Here is a 19,058-nt window from a genome sequence, read left to right as displayed (position 1 = left end):
TAGTTTGTTTTTCCATCTAGTTCATCCTTTAACTCACTCCTCTTTGTTTGTCAGCTAGAAATCAAAACACAATTACACCTGCTGCCTATCCAATAGAGATAGATGAGGTTTTTGTTTTTAGAATAAAATTCATTGTTAACATTGATCGTTTAAAACAAAAGGCCAAACGTACAATGACACTTTTAAATTTTTGGTATTGCACTTAAGCGCCAGGTAATTTCTATGAAATGAGAAGAAATTTTTCAAAGTCAAGTGCAATATAGCAGAGCTAGACGATGTCTACTGTGAGTTTATTGTCAGGACTGGCGCCTATCCCGTGGTGCTGATGTATTGTTCAAATAAAAACAAAAGGAGTAAAAATACACACAAAAATAGAATAATTAGTTTACAATGAAAGAAATTCTTATCCTAAAAGGCGAAACGAAATTTGAAAAAAAGAAAAAAAGTTATGCCTATTTTGCACTGTCAGAAAGATTTCCTACTTTTCAAAAATCTGTTAGAACGTTAAATTAAAAACTTTGTAGACTTCTTGGTGGCCCATGTGTTGGACAAATTTATGTTACTCCTCATCTGTAGGATCCACCTACGAGTTCGTCCTTCAAAAGTAATAAATATCAAATCAAAACAAATAGAAATAGTCTCTTTGTTGAGGATTTTCAAACACACACACAATTAATTCTCCAAGGACTATTAAAAGAAATTCCCAATTTCATAAATTCGAAAGAAAGAAAAAACCATTAGTGAATTCTGACAGAAGAATTTATGAACCTGTTCCAATTGTCAATAATAATTGTTGAAATTTCGCAAACCTGTGCAGTGATTTTTCAAATCTGATAAAAACAACAAAAACCTTTCTCTTTTCACAATTTTTTGGGAAAGGTATAGGTTATCGGCGCCATCAGAGATAGTACACAGAAACCTTCCTTAAATTTCATTGCATTTTTTTTTTTTTTTTTTAATTTTTTTCAAAACCAAATAAAAGGAATATATTTTAATGGTTATAGAGGTAAGAGAGGTACTCACTTTGAAGACTTGTTAACCTGATCCTCAGGCGAATGATTTTGTTGTTGTTGTACTTCTTCTTTTTCTTCATCGGATGACGATGGTTTTGCGGTATCTATATAAGGATACAAAAGGAAGAGAAAGAAAAATTGCAAAATATTAATAACCGTATAACAAAAAAAAAAAGGTGTCGAGTTTCAAGAGAAAATAGATTTACAATTCAGTTTTTTTTAAACCTTACAAAGTTACAAAATAACGAAGTGATGCACGAAAAATGTAATTACTGTATTAATCATCAATTTGATGTTAAGGTCCTTTGTAAGAATTTTTTCACAATAAAACTTTATTTGGTATTATTAGTTAACATTGGTACCTGTGTTTTTTCAAGAATTCGAAAGATTTCTACTTCTTTATTGTTTTACTGAAAAGACATAAGATTAATAAAGACTAGGAATTCTAAGCTTTTTGAAGTTACAAATTATTCCTCTCATATATTGATAGCTCAACAATAGGATAATCTTGCTCAAAGTTAACTACTTTCAATATTCAATAGAAAAATCATACCAGCAGTTGTCATTTTTTGACAAAAAACCTTGCGCCTCGTTTATAAATCGCCAATTAATCATGTAATTTTTGGAACAATCAAACCGATTCATCGAATTAGTCTTAAAAGTAAAAGAACAGCAGTAGCGTAGCGTGGTGACACCACAATACAGCTGGAATAATTGAAGAAAGATGGCTGAAGAGGCTCGTAGGTTTAAGCCGAAATCCACTCTGGACTGTGATCTCCACCCTAAGTTTGTAACTAAGTATGTACAGTGGTGGAAAAATAATTAGAAACACGCTCTTTCTTTTCAAAATGTTTGTATGTTCTTAATATGAATAAAAAATATTAGAAATATTTTTTAACAGAGGTATTTGAAGAGCTTGATGTTTTACTAAGGATCTCCTCTTTATTGCACCTTCTTTTTCTAAAAAAATAAGGGGTTGGTGTGTCAGGAATATTGTTAAGGACGTTTTATTATTTTTTTGGAACATGTGGCATTTTTCGAGGACTGCAACCACATTAACCAACTAATAGAAATTAGTTGGTGATAGTCCTTCTTATTATTTGTACGTTTAATTAATTGACCAAGTTTGGCAAGTGTAAATGCTAAAAATCAAAAACAGGATATTTCTTAGTAATTTTTCCTCAGTGTTTCTAATTATATTTCCACACAAAATTGGACTATATTTTAGATTTTTTGCAATATTTTTCTTTTGTTGGATAAATTCTAAAATTTTTTTCTTAAAATGTTACAAGCATTATATCATCACTTGTGTTTGCTAAAAATTTGTTAAATATTTTGTATTTATAGTAAGAAAAAAATAACATTTTGTAAACAAAGCAGGATGTTTCTAATTATTTTGCCACCACTGTATGCCAAACAACTGATAAAAAAGTCTTCAGCATTTTAATTGGCTTACAAGGAAACCAAAAACGGGGACCTGTTCGTATCAAAAGAAGGCAGAACGTATCCAGCGCCAGTGAAGAAAACCACCAGAACTGCACATTTTGTAAGGTGTTTTTCTCGCACGGAATGATTGAAAATTAACTTCGGAGGACCCTAGAAGTACCATTCAAGTAACAGCAGAAGTGTGACTGTAAGGCTGCGTCCACATTATGCTGATTTGAGATGATCAACACGCTTGTTCAACAAATTGAAATAAATGTGGACGTGTTGGATCAATAGCGTTGCTTTTTGAAACTTTTTTTTGGCACTAAAACAGCATGATTAAAATCTGTAAATATCAAATTGCGACAAGTGGTAGTTTGTTTTTCAGGGTTGACAATGAACTTGAAGAAGCAAAACAAAAAGGTAATGAGTAGATTCGGAAAGAGCTGGCACGGTGAAGAATTGATGAACAACACTAAAAAAAAAACCATTAATTCCAGGATTTTTTTGTTATTTAGCACCAGATAATTACACTGTCCTTGAAAATGCAAATAATTTTTGCCGACAGATGGCGCTCGTATCTACTGAAGATAATTTTAGTATGCTGAACACAATGGCTTAATTAGTTTATCAAAGTTGGCTCTCTTAAGAAAGATTTTTCATTTATTGGTTTTATATCGACGTTTATAGATAAAATGTTCTTTTAATAGAATAATAATGTGTAGAAGATATTCCATCAATAAAATTATTATTTTTAAACTTTTAAACAAATAACTTAGGTTGATAACCAAATTTATTTGTACAAACTAGATTAACTTTTTGGACTGCTCCCTCGTTGGGCGCCATTTTAACTTTAGCACTTTGATGCACAGGACTCCCTCCAAGAACAAAGTAAATTGTAGAAAATTAGGCGCCAAACAATAGAAAAAATCAAAAAAAACTTCAACAATGCATTCTTTTCTTGCTATTTTATGAAACTGATACAATCATAGCATACAACAAAGGTCAAAGTCTTGTTAAATCGTCATTTCCACACATGTTAATCAATTTTTTTTGTTTTCTTTTCACTTGATTGGACATTTCCTGCAATCAAATTGAAGGTTAATCTTTCTTTTCTTTGGACACATCGCCCGCAGAGTCAAATTCAAATGTGTGGTTGTGTTTGTGTGCAAAAATCATATGAAATTTGCCTCTGGCACAATAATCTTAGAAACTGAAGCAAATATTCCAAAAACAGAAAAAACACATCCTTCGAATATTTTTTGGCTCGTGCTGTGTTCATATGAGAACAAAAAATTAATTCTAAAAGAACAAAGCTGCATAACACCAACATTAAAAAGAATGTGAATCGAATAAAACCCCTTGACTTCGTACAATCGAACAGAATGAAAGACAGAGAGAGAAAGACACTAATAAAAGGTCCTGACTCCTGGCCTTTATTTAAAAAAAAAAAATTCCAACTTTCACGGTCGACGAGCACACTGCAGCTCAAAGGACACACAGCGCGCCGAAAAACACTTCACGGTATGCCCCCGACTTGTTATATTATTATTATGGGCGGACAGACGATGTGGCATTGTTTTAAGCAGACCACATCAGCAGCGCGGGAATTGAGGCATTCCTTTTAACCATATGGTTGTCGTCGTAGTCGTCGACCTAAGAACTTTGTCGTATACTATTAAGAAAAAGAAATGCTTATATCGAGCGAGAAATTGCCTTAAATTATTCCGAAAATCGACCATGAGTCGTGAAATTCATTTCAATAAAAAAAAAAGGATAATGCAAGGACATTTTTATGTTGTTTTTGTTTCCTTCAAACACAACAATATGATTACCAATTGGTTTCTGCTGGTTCCAATCACACACGCAATCGAATAATTGAGGGCTACGAGAGACTTTGTTGGTGCTGCTGGTTTTTCGGGTCCCCGCTTTTCGATATAGCGGTGGCTCATATGCAAAAAAGGGTATGCCACCAGACTGCGCGCTATTATGGTGCACCTGGACTGCTGGCTGGTGTGCTGGCTGATATTGCACACAGGATTTTTATATTGTTTATGGGAAAAGTTTGCTTTTGGCTTTTTTTTCGATTGAATGCAAATTAATAAAATTTAAGAAATATAATTCACTTGTTTTGTATTTTTTACTTGGATCCTTTGTATTTTGAAAGGGCTTCAATTCTGTGCACAAAAAGTGCATTCGAGTGTGTCTCGAGAGAGAAGGAAACAACAGAACTATTCGATCCCGCTTTTTTTGTATTTGCAGTTTGGATTCTATTTGGTGTGAAATTATGTATTTTTGAATGCGCCATGTTGTAATTTGAAGGTGAGATTTTATTTTTTGTATGCTGGGAAGAATAATTGATTATTCTTCCCAGCATCTGAAAAAATGGTTATGACACAACTTTAAAAAGCACTACATCAATATATCAAAGAAACCGACTTTTTCAAGACTTTCAAAGTAATGAACTCAAAGTGTTTTTGAGCTTGTTGAACTTCAAGAAGACGTATTAGGTTTCATACATTGTTTGAGATGACCTTGAACGACTGCAACGAACCTTGATTGCTGTTCTTTAAGACTTAGAAGTTGGTTCCTTTGTATACTGGCTTTTAGAACTTTTAATTCTTTCACAATAGCTTCGCTAAAAGTTGTTTAATAATGACCAGTAAATCACCAACAACTTTTACATAATGGATCTAACGTCTCAAGTTACAAAATGAAGCTGGACACAAAAGAAAATTTCCCGAGCACAGCTGCTATTGTCTTTCGTTATATCTTTGGGACCATAGCTGATCGAGAAAACTTGATTTCAGAAACAGCTAAGCCCCCGTTACAAAAAACTTCAAAAACACAAAGACAAGGAAAAGACAATAACGGAGGAAAAAGAGTGTTTTGTTCTCAAACTCGGGTAAATCAAGCTTGAGAACCTTTACACTACCAACAAACCAGGGGCAATTTTTAAGAGACTGAAAAGTGAGACGTTAGTTCTAGGTGAGGTAAAGACGTACGCGTTTGTGCGGAAAATACCTTGACCTTACAGATTGGAAATTCGTTAATCGTTATTAGTAAGACTATCTTGAAGAATTTGGAAAAAAAACTTTTACCCTAGAAATATGATATAGAATATCGGATCAAAGTATACCTACCCAAAACTGAGGGACAGTTATAATTGTGTTATTAGCAATATATTTAAGAGGTAAACTAGATTACCGCTAAGAGCAGTCTTCGGTACATTCAATGCGAACATTCTTAAGTTACTAAAAGGCAATGTTCAACTGAATGAAGCTTCCAGGCCAAAATTTTGAATCCCTCAACACTGATCAGTTTTTCCTGATGTAGGCTGAAAGCAGCTTTGCAAACCCATTCAGCCAAAATGATGCCCTCTTTAAATAAAAATTATGCCTTTTTCTATTAAATTATGCCTAAATAAAATCTCTTAAATTATGTTTAAAAATTATATACATATGTATATTAGACTGCTTCAAAAAAAAAAATATTTTTTTTCGTTCATAGTTACATATATCGATAATATTGTAAGAAATGACAAAAAAAAATATTGTAAAAGTTACAGCCCTTAATATTCATATTAAGTACTGCCGCATCGCAAATTTCTATTTCCCATATGATTTACATGGGAAAGATTGTGTTTTTGAGTTTGGAATTTTAAAAAAAGGCAAGATTTAATTATTTTCTTGTATAAAATTTTCAAAAAAGATCTTTTTAATTGTTTTGATAACCCACCCCGTTTCGATGGTATTCAACTTTAAAATATAAAATGTAGTTTTTTCTTCATTTTTTCCCAATTTGTTGACGAAATTATTAGGTTTTTCAAAAAAATTGGCAAACTTTTTGATTTTTGTATTATATGTTGTTTTTCGGTTTCACAGATCTTTTCATTTAACTGTCAAACTTTTAATACTATTGCATGAGTATTGTTCAATAAATTCCAATTATTTATTTTTGAAATAATCGATTTAAAAGTAAAAAATTGGGAAAAAAAAGTTAAAAAAAAACAATAAATACTATTTTTGTCAAGATTGTGGATTACAATACAAAAAATGGCTGATAAAATAAAGTGTCACCAACGATTCCTAATCAAATACTGAAGTCCATATGTTTTAATACTTTCTAGTTTTTGAGAAAATTGAAAAATAAAAAAAACTTCTTTTTATCAGATTATAATTTGTATGGCTGTTTTCGATATTTTTGCCACTATCAAAAAACATATCCGATATTCAATATGATAAGACACAGCATCAACAACATCATTAAAAAATATGCATAGTTTTCAAAATACAATTTCGTGGAACCAGAAGTACGATCTCGAGTAGGTCTGATAAAAAAGAAGTTTTTTTTATTTTTCAATTTTCTCAAAAACTAGAAAGTATTAAAACATATGGACTTCAGTATTTGATTAGAAATCGTTGGTGACACTTTATTTTATCAGCCATTTTTTTCATGTAATCCACAATCTTGACAAAAATAGTATTTATTGCTTTTTTTCCCAATTTTTTACTTTTAAATCAATTATTTCAAAAACAATTGATTGAAATAACTTAACTTTAAAATTAGACTAAAGTGTACAGTTCTAGCTTTTGAAAAAGGTATCATTTATAACTGTAAGTGTTGCCATTGGTTTTTAATATTTTTGTTATTATTTAAAATCATTTTTTAGAAAATTGCCATTCCCGCCTAAGCGGAGCTAAGACCAGCCCTCCCTTGGTAAAAAATGATCGTATTTGACTCCTCTACAAAATACCGTTATCAAATCTCGGCACCCAAGATATAGTACCCTTCCCCATTTTTTCTTCACTTGTTTTGGTACGATCTTTTTTAAAAATTATTGTTCTTTAATCAGAATTAAGAAGAATTGAGCAATATAAAAGCTTGGTTTTTATAGTAAATTTGATGAGGAATACGATAAAAATAATTATAAGCTTTATAAAAAAGAGTAAAACATAGTTTTTAGGCTTTTTTGCCAGCATTTATCAGTAATTTCGACTTCTTAGGCTATTGATTATGTCATTTAGAAAGGAACTAAGACGTTCACGTGTTTTTATTGCAGGAATCGTTCAATGGGTTATAAAAGAACATAAAACCGCGGAGTGCTATTGAATGAGAGGGTGGAAACTGAAGATAGGGGTGTAAAAGCCCCCTTTTTGGTTTTTTCAATATATCTCGTAAACCGAGCAAAATTTTAGTATATTGCTCTCAAAACTTTTTGTAGAGAATTGAATTTCCTATTAGAATAATGTTTTTTAAAAATTGAAAAAAAAAATTTCCATACCAAAATAGTCGAAACAATCATAAAAAAAATATCAAAAAAATCGATTTTTTGAGTTTTTTTGCTTTTTTAGTTGTACATTTTTTTTGGGTTGAGATAGACATAAACATTGCTCCAAAGAAAAAAAGAAGATTGAATTTTCTTCAAAACCCTGTACTCACTAAATTTTTTCATTGAAAATTAACCGAAGTATGGCCATTTTAATCTATCTTTTTTTTCGCATTTTTAGTTTTACTCAAGTAAAACAGAAACATTTGAGGGGAAAGTACAATTGATTAAAATAACTTCATTTTAAAATTAATATTAAGTTTATAATTCTAGCTTTTGAAAAAAGTATCAATCAAAAATTTAAGTGTTGCCGTTGTTTTTTAATAATTTTTTTTTATTTTAAGTATTTTTTTTAGAAAATTGCCCCTCCCGCCAAAACGGGGGGACATAGACCCCCCCTCCCATAGTAAACAATGATTGTATTTAACCCCTCTACAAAATCTCATTATCAGTTCTTGGTGCTTAAGTTATCGTACTTTCCCCTCAAATGTTTCTGTTTTACTTGAGTAAAACTAAAAATGCGAAAAAAAGATAGATTAAAATGGCCATACTTCGGTTAATTTTCAATGAAAAAATTTAGTGAGTACAGGGTTTTGAAGAAAATTCAATCTTCTTTTTTTCTTTGGAGCAATGTTTATGTCTATCTAAACCCAAAAATAATGTACAACTAAAAAAGCAAAAAAACTCAAAAAATCGATTTTTTTGATATTTTTTTTATGATTGTTTCGACTATTTTGGTATGGAAATTTTTTTTTTCAATTTTTAAAAAACATTATTCTAATAGGAAATTCAATTCTCTACAAAAAGTTTTGAGAGCAATATACTAAAATTTTGCTCGGTTTACGAGATATATTGAAAAAACCAAAAAGGGGGCTTTTACACCCCTATCTTCAGTTTCCACCCTCTCATTCAATAGCACTCCGCGGTTTTATGTTCTTTTATAACCCATTGAACGATTCCTGCAATAAAAACCCGTGAACGTCTTAGTTCCTTATTGCCCTGTTTTTTTCGACATAATCAATAGCCTATTCTAACGCCTGGGAATCAGTTAAAAATATTTTTTTTTTTTTTTTTTTGAAAAAAGAAAAATTGATGAAAGTAGATCTATTGATACTCAATACTTTTTAATCAAACAGCTTTTCGATTAAAAAAATTATTTAAGCTTTAAAAAAATTAAAAACTAAAAGGGCTTATTTTTTTTAACAAAGTGGTGCACGCAACCCTTAAACATCATCAAAAAATTCTGAAAAAATTATTGTAGCATTATTTTTAAAAATGATTTTTTTTGGTCCACCCTAATGTATATTGTATACATGATATAAAAACGCATTACCACGATACATTAGGTGTGACTTATATATAGTTTTTAGTTGACTAGGATCTGGTTGACAAACAGCATCCGTAATAGGAAAACTCGGACACCATCTCGTTGTTTGTATTACAATCACGAATTTCACAATTGACAACAACGATTACAGGCTTATTTGAGAATAGTCAAAACACATCATGCACCTACCACATAATTGACAGACTTCTATTTATCAATTAATACTGAAATCCTTGAAGAGATTCACTAAGTTCACTCTGGCATTTGTTCAGAGCTGTAACTAGAATATCTCCAGAAACTATTTTCCATTGCGAATAAACATTTAACAGTCAGTTCGGAGTGAAACATCAAAGTGTAATTGAAGAAGACCCCTTTACTCAGGTCTCAGGTGGTCTTTTATGAAGTGTGATTTGTTCCGTTCTATGAATTTTTAACGGAAATCATTAAAAAATATCGTGCCCCGAGACACACAGAAAGTAGCATTACAAACAATTTAAATGGCAGTTTCCTCTTTGTCGTCACTGGACAGAAGATTTATAACTTTTTCTTGAAGGAAATTGTATCGAAGACCTTTCTTGTCCACCCTCGACGAAGAAATATTGAGAACAAAAGGTTTTGGTTAAGTGCGATTGAATTCGTTGTTCAAGCTAACTTCCTCTTTATATTGCGGATGAGTACACAAAACAACACACTCTTCATGATCATGAAACGGGATGGGGGCATATTGAAATGTCTTTTGTTACGATCGGTTCCAGGAGAGGATCCCTCTGTTTTGATTTCTTTATTCAAATTTTTTTTATCTTTTTTTTTTTTTTTGTTAAAAAAGACAATGTTAGTTGAGGTTGGTATTTCACTTTTTTGGTTCCAGAAATTCTGAAAAAGGGTTGTAAAAGAATGACAATACACACAAAAAAAAATCCGATACTTCTGTCGAACTTTGAAATGACTACCTATAGTTTGAAATATACGCATATTTTGCGCTTGAATACTTTGAAGGAAATTACCGAAGAATCACATGCGTTCCCATGCGCACTTGGCATCCCAAAAAAAAAAAAAAAATACAACAACAAGTAATACAAAATTAAACCTCACTGCGTAGTTCGGTTAGGTATGTATTCTGCCTTGACAGATACTCGAATTTAGTGAATGAATGAGCCCAATCCAAGAGATTACAACATAATGATCATGAGAATTGGATCATGTTCAATGTGGAAGCTTTTATTATAATGTGGGAATGAAGCCATAGAAAAGACAAACTTCCTTCGTCAAGAGACTTGTCTTTTTATTTTTGTCGGTGGTACTGCGGTTGTCTGATCTCAATCAGTGCCTTCGTTTTCAAAAACCAAAGGAATTTATCCTTCGTGGCTTTGAATTAATTTATATGTTTCGGACAAAAAATAAACATAATTTTTGTGTAGCAAAGTTATATTTAGTAGTACCTACTTTACGTTATTCAAATAATCAATTTTTTTCATTTTTCTAAAAGTAAAAAATTAAATTTGAATTTAGAAATTCATGCAAAAGCATCAATCAGTTAAAATACTCGTAATTACTGGACCGAAAAATTCAAATGTTCTAATTAAAGAAGAATTTGTTTATTCCAAGTAGGCAAATCATCAGTCATTCCGTCCATCTTATCTCCCTATAAAAAATGTTGACCTAAATTCTTCAATAATTAATCTTCGGATGATGAAGTTACAATTTTTGTGTTTGACACATAAAATTAGTTTGCGTCTATCGCAAATATTGTGCCATTTATTGAGTTGGGGGTTAAAAAGAGCAATATGATGCTAGTTCGTCAATTAGGCCAGAGAACACACAATTTTTATGGTTTTGTATGTGGCTGAATGTACTTCAAATGTTGTTCCGAAATGAGTAGGAATTTCCTTTGATAAAGAAAAGTTGAATATTTGTTGGATGTTTAACATAAAGTAAGACTGAATGAGTTTATTTTGGATTTTCCCAATTTAATAATAATAAATAAATAATAATAATTTTAACTACATTCCTGTGAGACTGTCACAGGTGTGACATTCTAAGGTCACACCCGTTACACCTTATTTGAAAATATTCTCAGAACTCGACAAACTTGTGGAAAAACGACAGAAGTTTGAATTTTTGAAGAAAAAAAAGTAATTTTTGGGGATTTTAAGAGACTGAACATTTGAGTACACTATGGTGTATACGTAACTTTTGTTGAGAATTTTGATTATTTCCTAATAATAGGGCAGATGGGGTAACCATGATTTTCGATTTGCATCTTTTTCTCGAGGTGGACAAACGATGGTCGTTTGAATTTTTGAAAAAAAAAATAATTTTTGGAGATTTAAGAAAAAAAAAATTGATATTTTGTATAAGAGTTGCTAAAAAAAATTGTTTTTTTGAGGGTAGACCAACGATTAATTTTTGATAAATGTAAAAAACTCAAAGTGGACAAACGACAGCAGTGGACAAACGAACATTTTGGGTAGACAAACATGGACAAAAGGCGCACAAGCGAATGAGACAAGCGGAGCTGGTTTAATGGTTCGCTTTTGTCAGTTTTTCGGTTGTCAAATCCCTAACTGAACTGAATGGCATTGTATTGTAAGTTTCAAACAAAATCCTCATTACAATTAGTTTTGCGTGCCAGTGGTCTGTACAGTGTTTCAAGGCCAACTATTGAACGTTGAATCAATTAAAAAAACAAAAAAAAAAACAAAAAGTTCTGACCTGGAGATGCGACTATGTTAATAATATGTGTTTTTGGTCGCTGAAACTGAATACGAAGTCCGTTTAACTCGATCACGTCAGATTTTCTAGATAAACTCGAAAAGAGGTCACAGACAACCTTACTCAAACATCTTTTTTTAGGTTATCTCGAAAACCTGACGTGATAGGGCAAAATGGACTTCAAATTTGGTTTCAGCGACCCGAAAAACATAAAAATAACATATTAACACCCTCAGATGAAACGAAAAAAATGTATGTGCCTGTGAAATTTTTTGAGTTTATCTTGAAAACCTGACGGGATGGGTCAAAATGGACTACAGATTCTTCTTCAGCGAAACAAAAAACTTATGATTAACATAGTCGCACCTCCAGGTCAGAACTTTTTATTTTTTTTTTTTTTTTTTTTTGTGGCTATGTTATTGACTCTATTCTTTTCAGTCTAGAAGAGCATAAAAATAAGGTCCAAACTAGACTCAATAAGTTTTTCCAAATCAGAACTTTATGCGATGCCTATTTGCAATAAAGTGCCACCAAAAACTATTGGTCAGTTATGGCCTAAAACTTTGAAAATACTTTACACAAGGTTTTCGTTTAAGAACCCATTCGATTTCTAATTAGACAGGTTTTCCAAATCAATAATAGCTAACATTTAAAATTAAAAATGAAACATTCTGGTTAAAGCACCTGTTTTTTCTAAAACTTCTGGTGCCATTAGAGTCCTTTAACCATAATACTTTACTTCCACCCCAAAAATACAGAAAAAAAATGAATAGTCATAACGGCAAAATGCCACGAAACCAATTTTCCGATATGCTCCGTTGCACTGTTGCACAACAAACTGCTACTTTTATCAACAGGGTCCCGCTCTACGTACATTATCATGATGGTGGTACCTACTACAACTCTTGAGCACCTTAAATGCCCCACATATTAGAATCTTGAAAGAAATATAAAAACAAAACATAAAAAAAACGACACCTGACACAGTCGTCTCGGATGCCTAGACATACCACACAATAACTTTGGGAGTGTGCTAGAGATGAATAATTTGGTCTCGCTAGACTGATTAACGCGCGCCATTCTCCCAAAAGAAAACTCAACTCAAAAACAACAACAAAAAATATATATAATTCTGAAGGAAAATTCAAATTAGGAAAAGAAATTATATGATGATGACAAAATACAACCAAGAAATACCGCGAGGAATTCCTCACAAAAAGTAGCCACAGTATATTTTTATACTTTTTTGTATGTGTGTCAGTGAAGATGTTTTCTCGATGTGGAAAAAGGACACGAACGACATATGTGGGATGGGGAAGTCATCACATTTAAACTAAATATGGCTCGTGCCATCATTTCCCAATTTACTAGAATGTTATAAAGGTGCGCTAATTACTTTTTCCTAGGGGAATCCTTTGCGCTTCAAAAAACAACAAAAACAAGGATATTGATGTCCTTTTTTTTCAGGATAAAATGGTGATATTATTTAATAGGCGCGTTCTTCTTTCGGTGAATGAACTCTTTATATTGAAAATGATGGCGCTGTCTTGTATACACACATGGAACTATTTTTGTAATGGGTCGTAGTCCTTTCTTGAGGATAACAGCCAGCAAGAAATGTTATCAGTCTTCGATAGAAGTGGATACAAAGTGGCTTCTTTTTAGTTTTTTAGTAATTTTTTGTGTAGAATTATTTGATAATTATTCAACGTAGTGTGTCAGTTGTCCTTTGGTGTGCACTAGTTTAAGGGGTGTGCATCTTTTTGGTGCAGCTGTATTGAAATTTATTTCATATGACTTCACCCGCGTCCTAATAGGTACAATTTTGATAGTAAAGAAACTATTACGCGGGAATTAGAATTCTTTATTAGTTTGTTTGAAGTTCAAAAAAAATTTTAAATTCAGAATAACTCAGCAAAAATATTTTTGCTTCACCATGTAAGGGTCAAAATCATGGAGGTGTAAAATTTGATATCCAGGCATTTTTTTTTTTTTAAACAAAATAACATTTATTTAAAGCTTTTTTCTCATTTAAAAATTTAAATAGTAGGCACGCATCTAGGAATATATTTGTTTCAGTTAGGAAAGTTTCCATTTCTTTTTTATTGCATCTAATATTACCAAAAAAAGGTTTCCCGGACATGTCTATAACTGAAAATTAAATGGCTTAACCCTCTACGTCTACTGCATGAATTATTATGATCGAAGTGATATAAACATTTTTTTTACAATTTTTTAGCTTTATTAGGGGTTGAAAAAAGGTATTACATAAATTTTTTTATTTTTTTTACATATATATAAATTTTTGGAAACATAAACCATATATGGGTTAGTATGCATCAAGGTGATTTCCAGCAAAAAATTAATAACCCATATATGGTTTAGTATGCATTCAAGGTATGTTTTGTAAAGTATGTTTTTATTACAATGGACTTTTCTTATTCATGGAATTTATTCAAACTCTTTCTTTTATCATTGTAGCAGAAGAACACATTCCATTTTCTACACATTGTGTACGTCTTCAGTCCGCAAATTTGACATATTGCCTTTTTTTTGCCATTTAGGGATATGGTCGATGTTTCCAGTTGGCACTGAATTCAACGACTTTTGCCCTTGGTTGTTGTGAGTGAATTAAAGTTTCGGGATAAGATGGGGATGGACTTCCGTGACTTGTATAACCCCTTCCCCTTTGTTTTGTTCCATCTCTGCTTTGATCACCTGCCAAAGTTGAAGGTCGTCTTCTTTTTCGTGACATTGTAGGTTATCAAGATTTGCATATAAGTGCTTTGAGATGGCTTATTTGATGTTAAAAAGAGCCAGAATCTGAAGCTAGATCATCATCACTTCGAAAGCCATCACGAGTTCTAGCATTTAAACACTTATTTTTTCTATAGAAAGTCTTCGAATTCATTTTACAAAAAAAAATAAAAATCAGTAATGTATGTCGCCAACGCATGATAACCCATATATGGTGTTTTGGAAAAAATGAAAAAAATTATTATAAAAACAAAAAACAAACTTAGTAAACATATAAAAGTATAATGAATACATACGAAACTTGTTTTTAATTGGATGCAACTTACTTGTTTATTATGAAAAAACACCGGAAAAGTACACACTTTTATTCACTGATTTGCACTTTACACATGCTCTTGAAACAATGAGTTGATTTCAGAATCACGACTCTTTTACTGATAATAAAAACTAATTTATTATAAAAAAACAGACGTAGTTCTATTATAGTTTTTTCTTTTTGACATTTGGTGCAATATAACGGAAATAAATCGATATGAAATCGATAAACCATATATGGGTTGGTATGCGGTAGAGAGTTAAAAACACCATAAAAGTGAATAATTTTTGAGTATTTCTTTTCTTAACACTACATATACACAATATTCTTTATAAATTTGTGCATCTCTTACAATAAAATTAAATTGTGTTATTTTTTATACATTTTTAATAAAAGTTTCTTAAAATGTCAATATTTTAATCATCTGACGTACAGATGGTTCTGCAAGCAGTTTTTAAAATTGATATTATATAGATTTATCATTCCACACCTATTTTTATTAATAAATATATTAAATGTATGTTATAAGCTTTCATTTTTAAGTAGTGTACATCAATTAAACTTCATTCCGGGAACGCTTGTTTTGGGATATATTTAGACTAAAATTTATTTTTTTTTTTGTGATTTTATGATCAAAAATCGAGGCCACTACAATATAATCTCAAAAATATTTCGTTTTATTTTGTGACATAAAAAATAAAAAAAAATTAAGGTCAAAACTTGATTTCCGGGAACGCTCTTAGAAACTGAATAAATAATGTAGTCTTACACTCATAATTTTTGCATTTTTTGGGTATTTTTACTCAGTACCCGTAATATACACTTTTATCAAAAAAGTTACAAAAAAAAACAAAAGAAAAAATTACTTATGTCCCAAGTGTTTCGGACGTGCATAAAATCATTTTTTTTTTTTTTTTTTTTTGTAGAAATCGGTCTCTTAACTAAGAAATAAAATTATATTTGTTTTATTTAGAACCTACTTCTTAATATAAGCACCATTTCGAGTAACGTTTTTCTAGCAGGTACTAATTATAATTATAATTAAATAAAATACACATTTTTATGATCTGCTCGTTCATGAACCGACAAATTACACTGGTTTACAAGGGCTTTGTTGCCGAAACAAAAATATACTTTTCTGAAGATATTCAGTGTGTTTAACTCGAATCCGAAGTCAGAAACAACTAATCAGATACCGTTTTTGAGATATTACTGTTAGAAAATGCAAAAAAAAAACGTTTTTTTGATTTCTTCGGACCTTATTCTTTTGTATAAGGAAAATTGTTTGAGAATATTTAGTAACGGTCTCTATAAAAACTGTTTTCCATCTTTCGATACCTGTTTAAATCTTTTCAATATCTTTTGTATTGCCCGAGATATCTTAAAATTAAGTAAGTGGGTTTTTCTTCATATATCATAAAGGAGATAATGACGTTATAAAATTTATAAAAATACCAAACAACTGAGGATATCTCGGGCAGTAAAAAAGATATCGGAAAGATTTAAACAGATTTAAAAAGGTGATACATAGTTCTTATAAAAACCGTTACTAAATATGCTCAAATAATTTTCCTTATATAAAAGAATAAGGTCCGAAGTTCTAAATACTCTAAAGGTAATATTTCATAAACTGGAGCTGATTAATTTTTTTTGACTTTGGATTCGAGTTCAGCACACCGAAAACCTTCAGAAAAGTATATTTTTGTTTCGGCAACAAAAAAAAAGTTTAATTTTGTTAACCAGTGTTATAGCTAAAGCGAATATTTGAGCATGAAATTTTTATAATAAAAGAAAGTTGATTTTTTAAGAATTCGGTCATTGAAATTTCCCACCTCCATGATTTTGAAATCGTGCTATTCTCGAAATCGTGAGAAATTTTTGCAGTCTTGAAACAAAAGCCATTTACACACGATTTCATCTAATCCATTCGTTCCGTTATCCAATTATGAACTCCCATATAACTGCATTACCGTTAACACACATAAATTGTAATTTATCCCCGCCTATTAATAATAATGTGCCCATATTACAACAAAACGTATCGTGTTGTTGGATTGCATTTTTTTTTTGCTGGTCTTATTCGATTACCCACCCAAATGTGAATAATGTGCCGTTCTAAAGAAAAACTTGGAGAATGTGCATTGTAACCAAAAATTTTAAGGAACAAAGTTTTTCGACAAACAACAACAACAACAAAATAATGAAATTAAACCCATAATTTACTTTTCGTATATCCGGAAAAATGAACTCTAACTCTGCCATAGAGGATAAAGGATCAAACAAAATCAGACAAGTCATATATTAGTGTTACATTCTTGTAAGTTATTCTTATAATTTTGTTCCAACGTTACTATAGATTTTCTACCTACCCTTTTAAAGGTCTCTTTATTGAATGCAAAGAAAAACACTGAACTTTCTTCAACTCTCAAGAAATATACAACACAGGCAAATACATTCGTCGGGGACAAGCATTGCGAATTCGATTTCCACAGGATGTAATTAGGAAATTTATTGTTTTGTAACTCATACACACAAAAAATGAGGGTTGCGCGAAGGCGCCTCTCAGTTTTTATTTTTTGTTGTTTTTGCTGACGAACCAAAAAAAAAACCCAAAAACCTCTCAACGGACAGAAATCTGGTTGACATATTTGCAACACGTCTTTTTTTCCTCAGATTTAGTAGTAAAATCGTAGTATGGGGCAATAGTCGAAAATAGTTTTTATGAATGAATTTTCTTCTTGCTTATTCTTCTTCTTTTTGAAGATATAGAAATCCTGTGATGGATTTACAACCTGCTGTTAGTTTTAAACAATTATCATTTTCAAATTGGCTGTAAAAGTCACCTCATATGGCCAACATATTATTTACACTTGCTTGAGCCCACTTATAGGCTGTACAAAGGATCTTTTCTAGAAATATTATTTGCACAATTTATTGGTATTTTATGTTCTATTATTGTGTTTCTTTTATACCTATATTTTTTGAAGGAGTGTACACTCGATAATTCATTGAATAAATAAATTAAAACAATGTGCTAGTCGAAAAAATGTACCAACCTCGTATCCTTTGGAAATTATAGGCAAGTTCACTAAGTACCTACTACTTCAGCTGTGGCGGTATGTTTTTATAAATATAAAATGCAATAACATTAAAAGCTCTAAACAGGGATTTCTTTATACTTCTCTAATATACTTTTAACAGAAAAAATGGACCAAATGATTTCTCTTAAGACACAGTGAAGACAATTTTTGGGGATCGTATGAAATTCTTTCAAAAATTGAACGAAGAATTTCCATTATTAACTGACTACCGCAAAACCAAAATGAGGGATATGTGAGTATAATGTTCGTCTGTTCCATCATTACTTCAAAACTATTTATTATAATTTGTCAAATGAGATATCATTGGAAGCGTCTTTTTTATATACTAGTTATAGGCTACGTAAAGTTACAAACAAAATTAATATAGTGCACTCTAGTGGCAAAAGTCATAAACTGATGTTGTTTTATTGTAAAGCTCTGACAAAAACAAAAAATTATGTGTGCAATTAACACGTGGTAGAAGTGAAACCTTAAAAAATCATTTTTCTTGAAAAAAAAAAAAATAAATAAAATAGAAAAAATCTACCTATTTTTATTCCATCACCTTCAAATCCATGTTTTTTATATGACAACCTATATAAATTTTATATCATCTAAAAGCTTGTTGTCTTAGCTCAAAATATATATATCGATATATATATCGATCATCTATGAGACATCTACAAAAAGAGGTAGAATTTTTTGAACACGATCAATTTCCATCAAAAAAAAAGCGAAGAAACACGTATTTTTATCTTCTCACGCTATTAAATGCATTTTTTACCTTACAACGTATAAAATTTTTTACACCATCTGAAAGCTTATTGTCTTATCTTAGCTCAAAATATATATATCGGTCAAGTCTATGAGACATCTACAAAAAGAGCTAGAATTTTTTTAAACTCTATTAAATTTCATCCAAAAAGCAAAAAAAAAAATTTATTTTTCTGTTCTCATGCTATTAAATTAATTTTTTTGTTTGACAACCTGTACAAAATTTTATACCATGTGAATTAAATTAATTTTGTATTTAAAAATTATTTTTTTTTTTTTAATTCACTCAGTTTGTTTATTTTTTTTAATTACTTTCAGTAGCTTT

General features: G+C 30.8%; 1 protein-coding gene across 2 annotated transcripts in view; it reads right to left on the bottom strand.

Annotated features, from left to right (window-relative positions):
* LOC129917072 (M-phase inducer phosphatase) overlaps positions 1-19,058 on the bottom strand; it is a 356,921-nt gene that overhangs the window by 270,398 nt on the left and 67,465 nt on the right. For both annotated transcript variants that reach the window (XM_055997391.1, XM_055997392.1), the window contains exon 3: positions 1,024-1,117. In XM_055997391.1, the coding sequence (XP_055853366.1) occupies positions 1,024-1,117 (94 nt within the window). The remainder of the gene's footprint in view (positions 1-1,023; positions 1,118-19,058) is intronic.

Source organism: Episyrphus balteatus, chromosome 3, assembly GCF_945859705.1.
Source record: "Episyrphus balteatus chromosome 3, idEpiBalt1.1, whole genome shotgun sequence".
Classification (NCBI taxonomy): domain Eukaryota; kingdom Metazoa; phylum Arthropoda; class Insecta; order Diptera; family Syrphidae; genus Episyrphus; species Episyrphus balteatus.
Note: the sequence above shows the minus strand (reverse complement) of the source record. Positions and strands in the feature narration are given on the sequence as shown.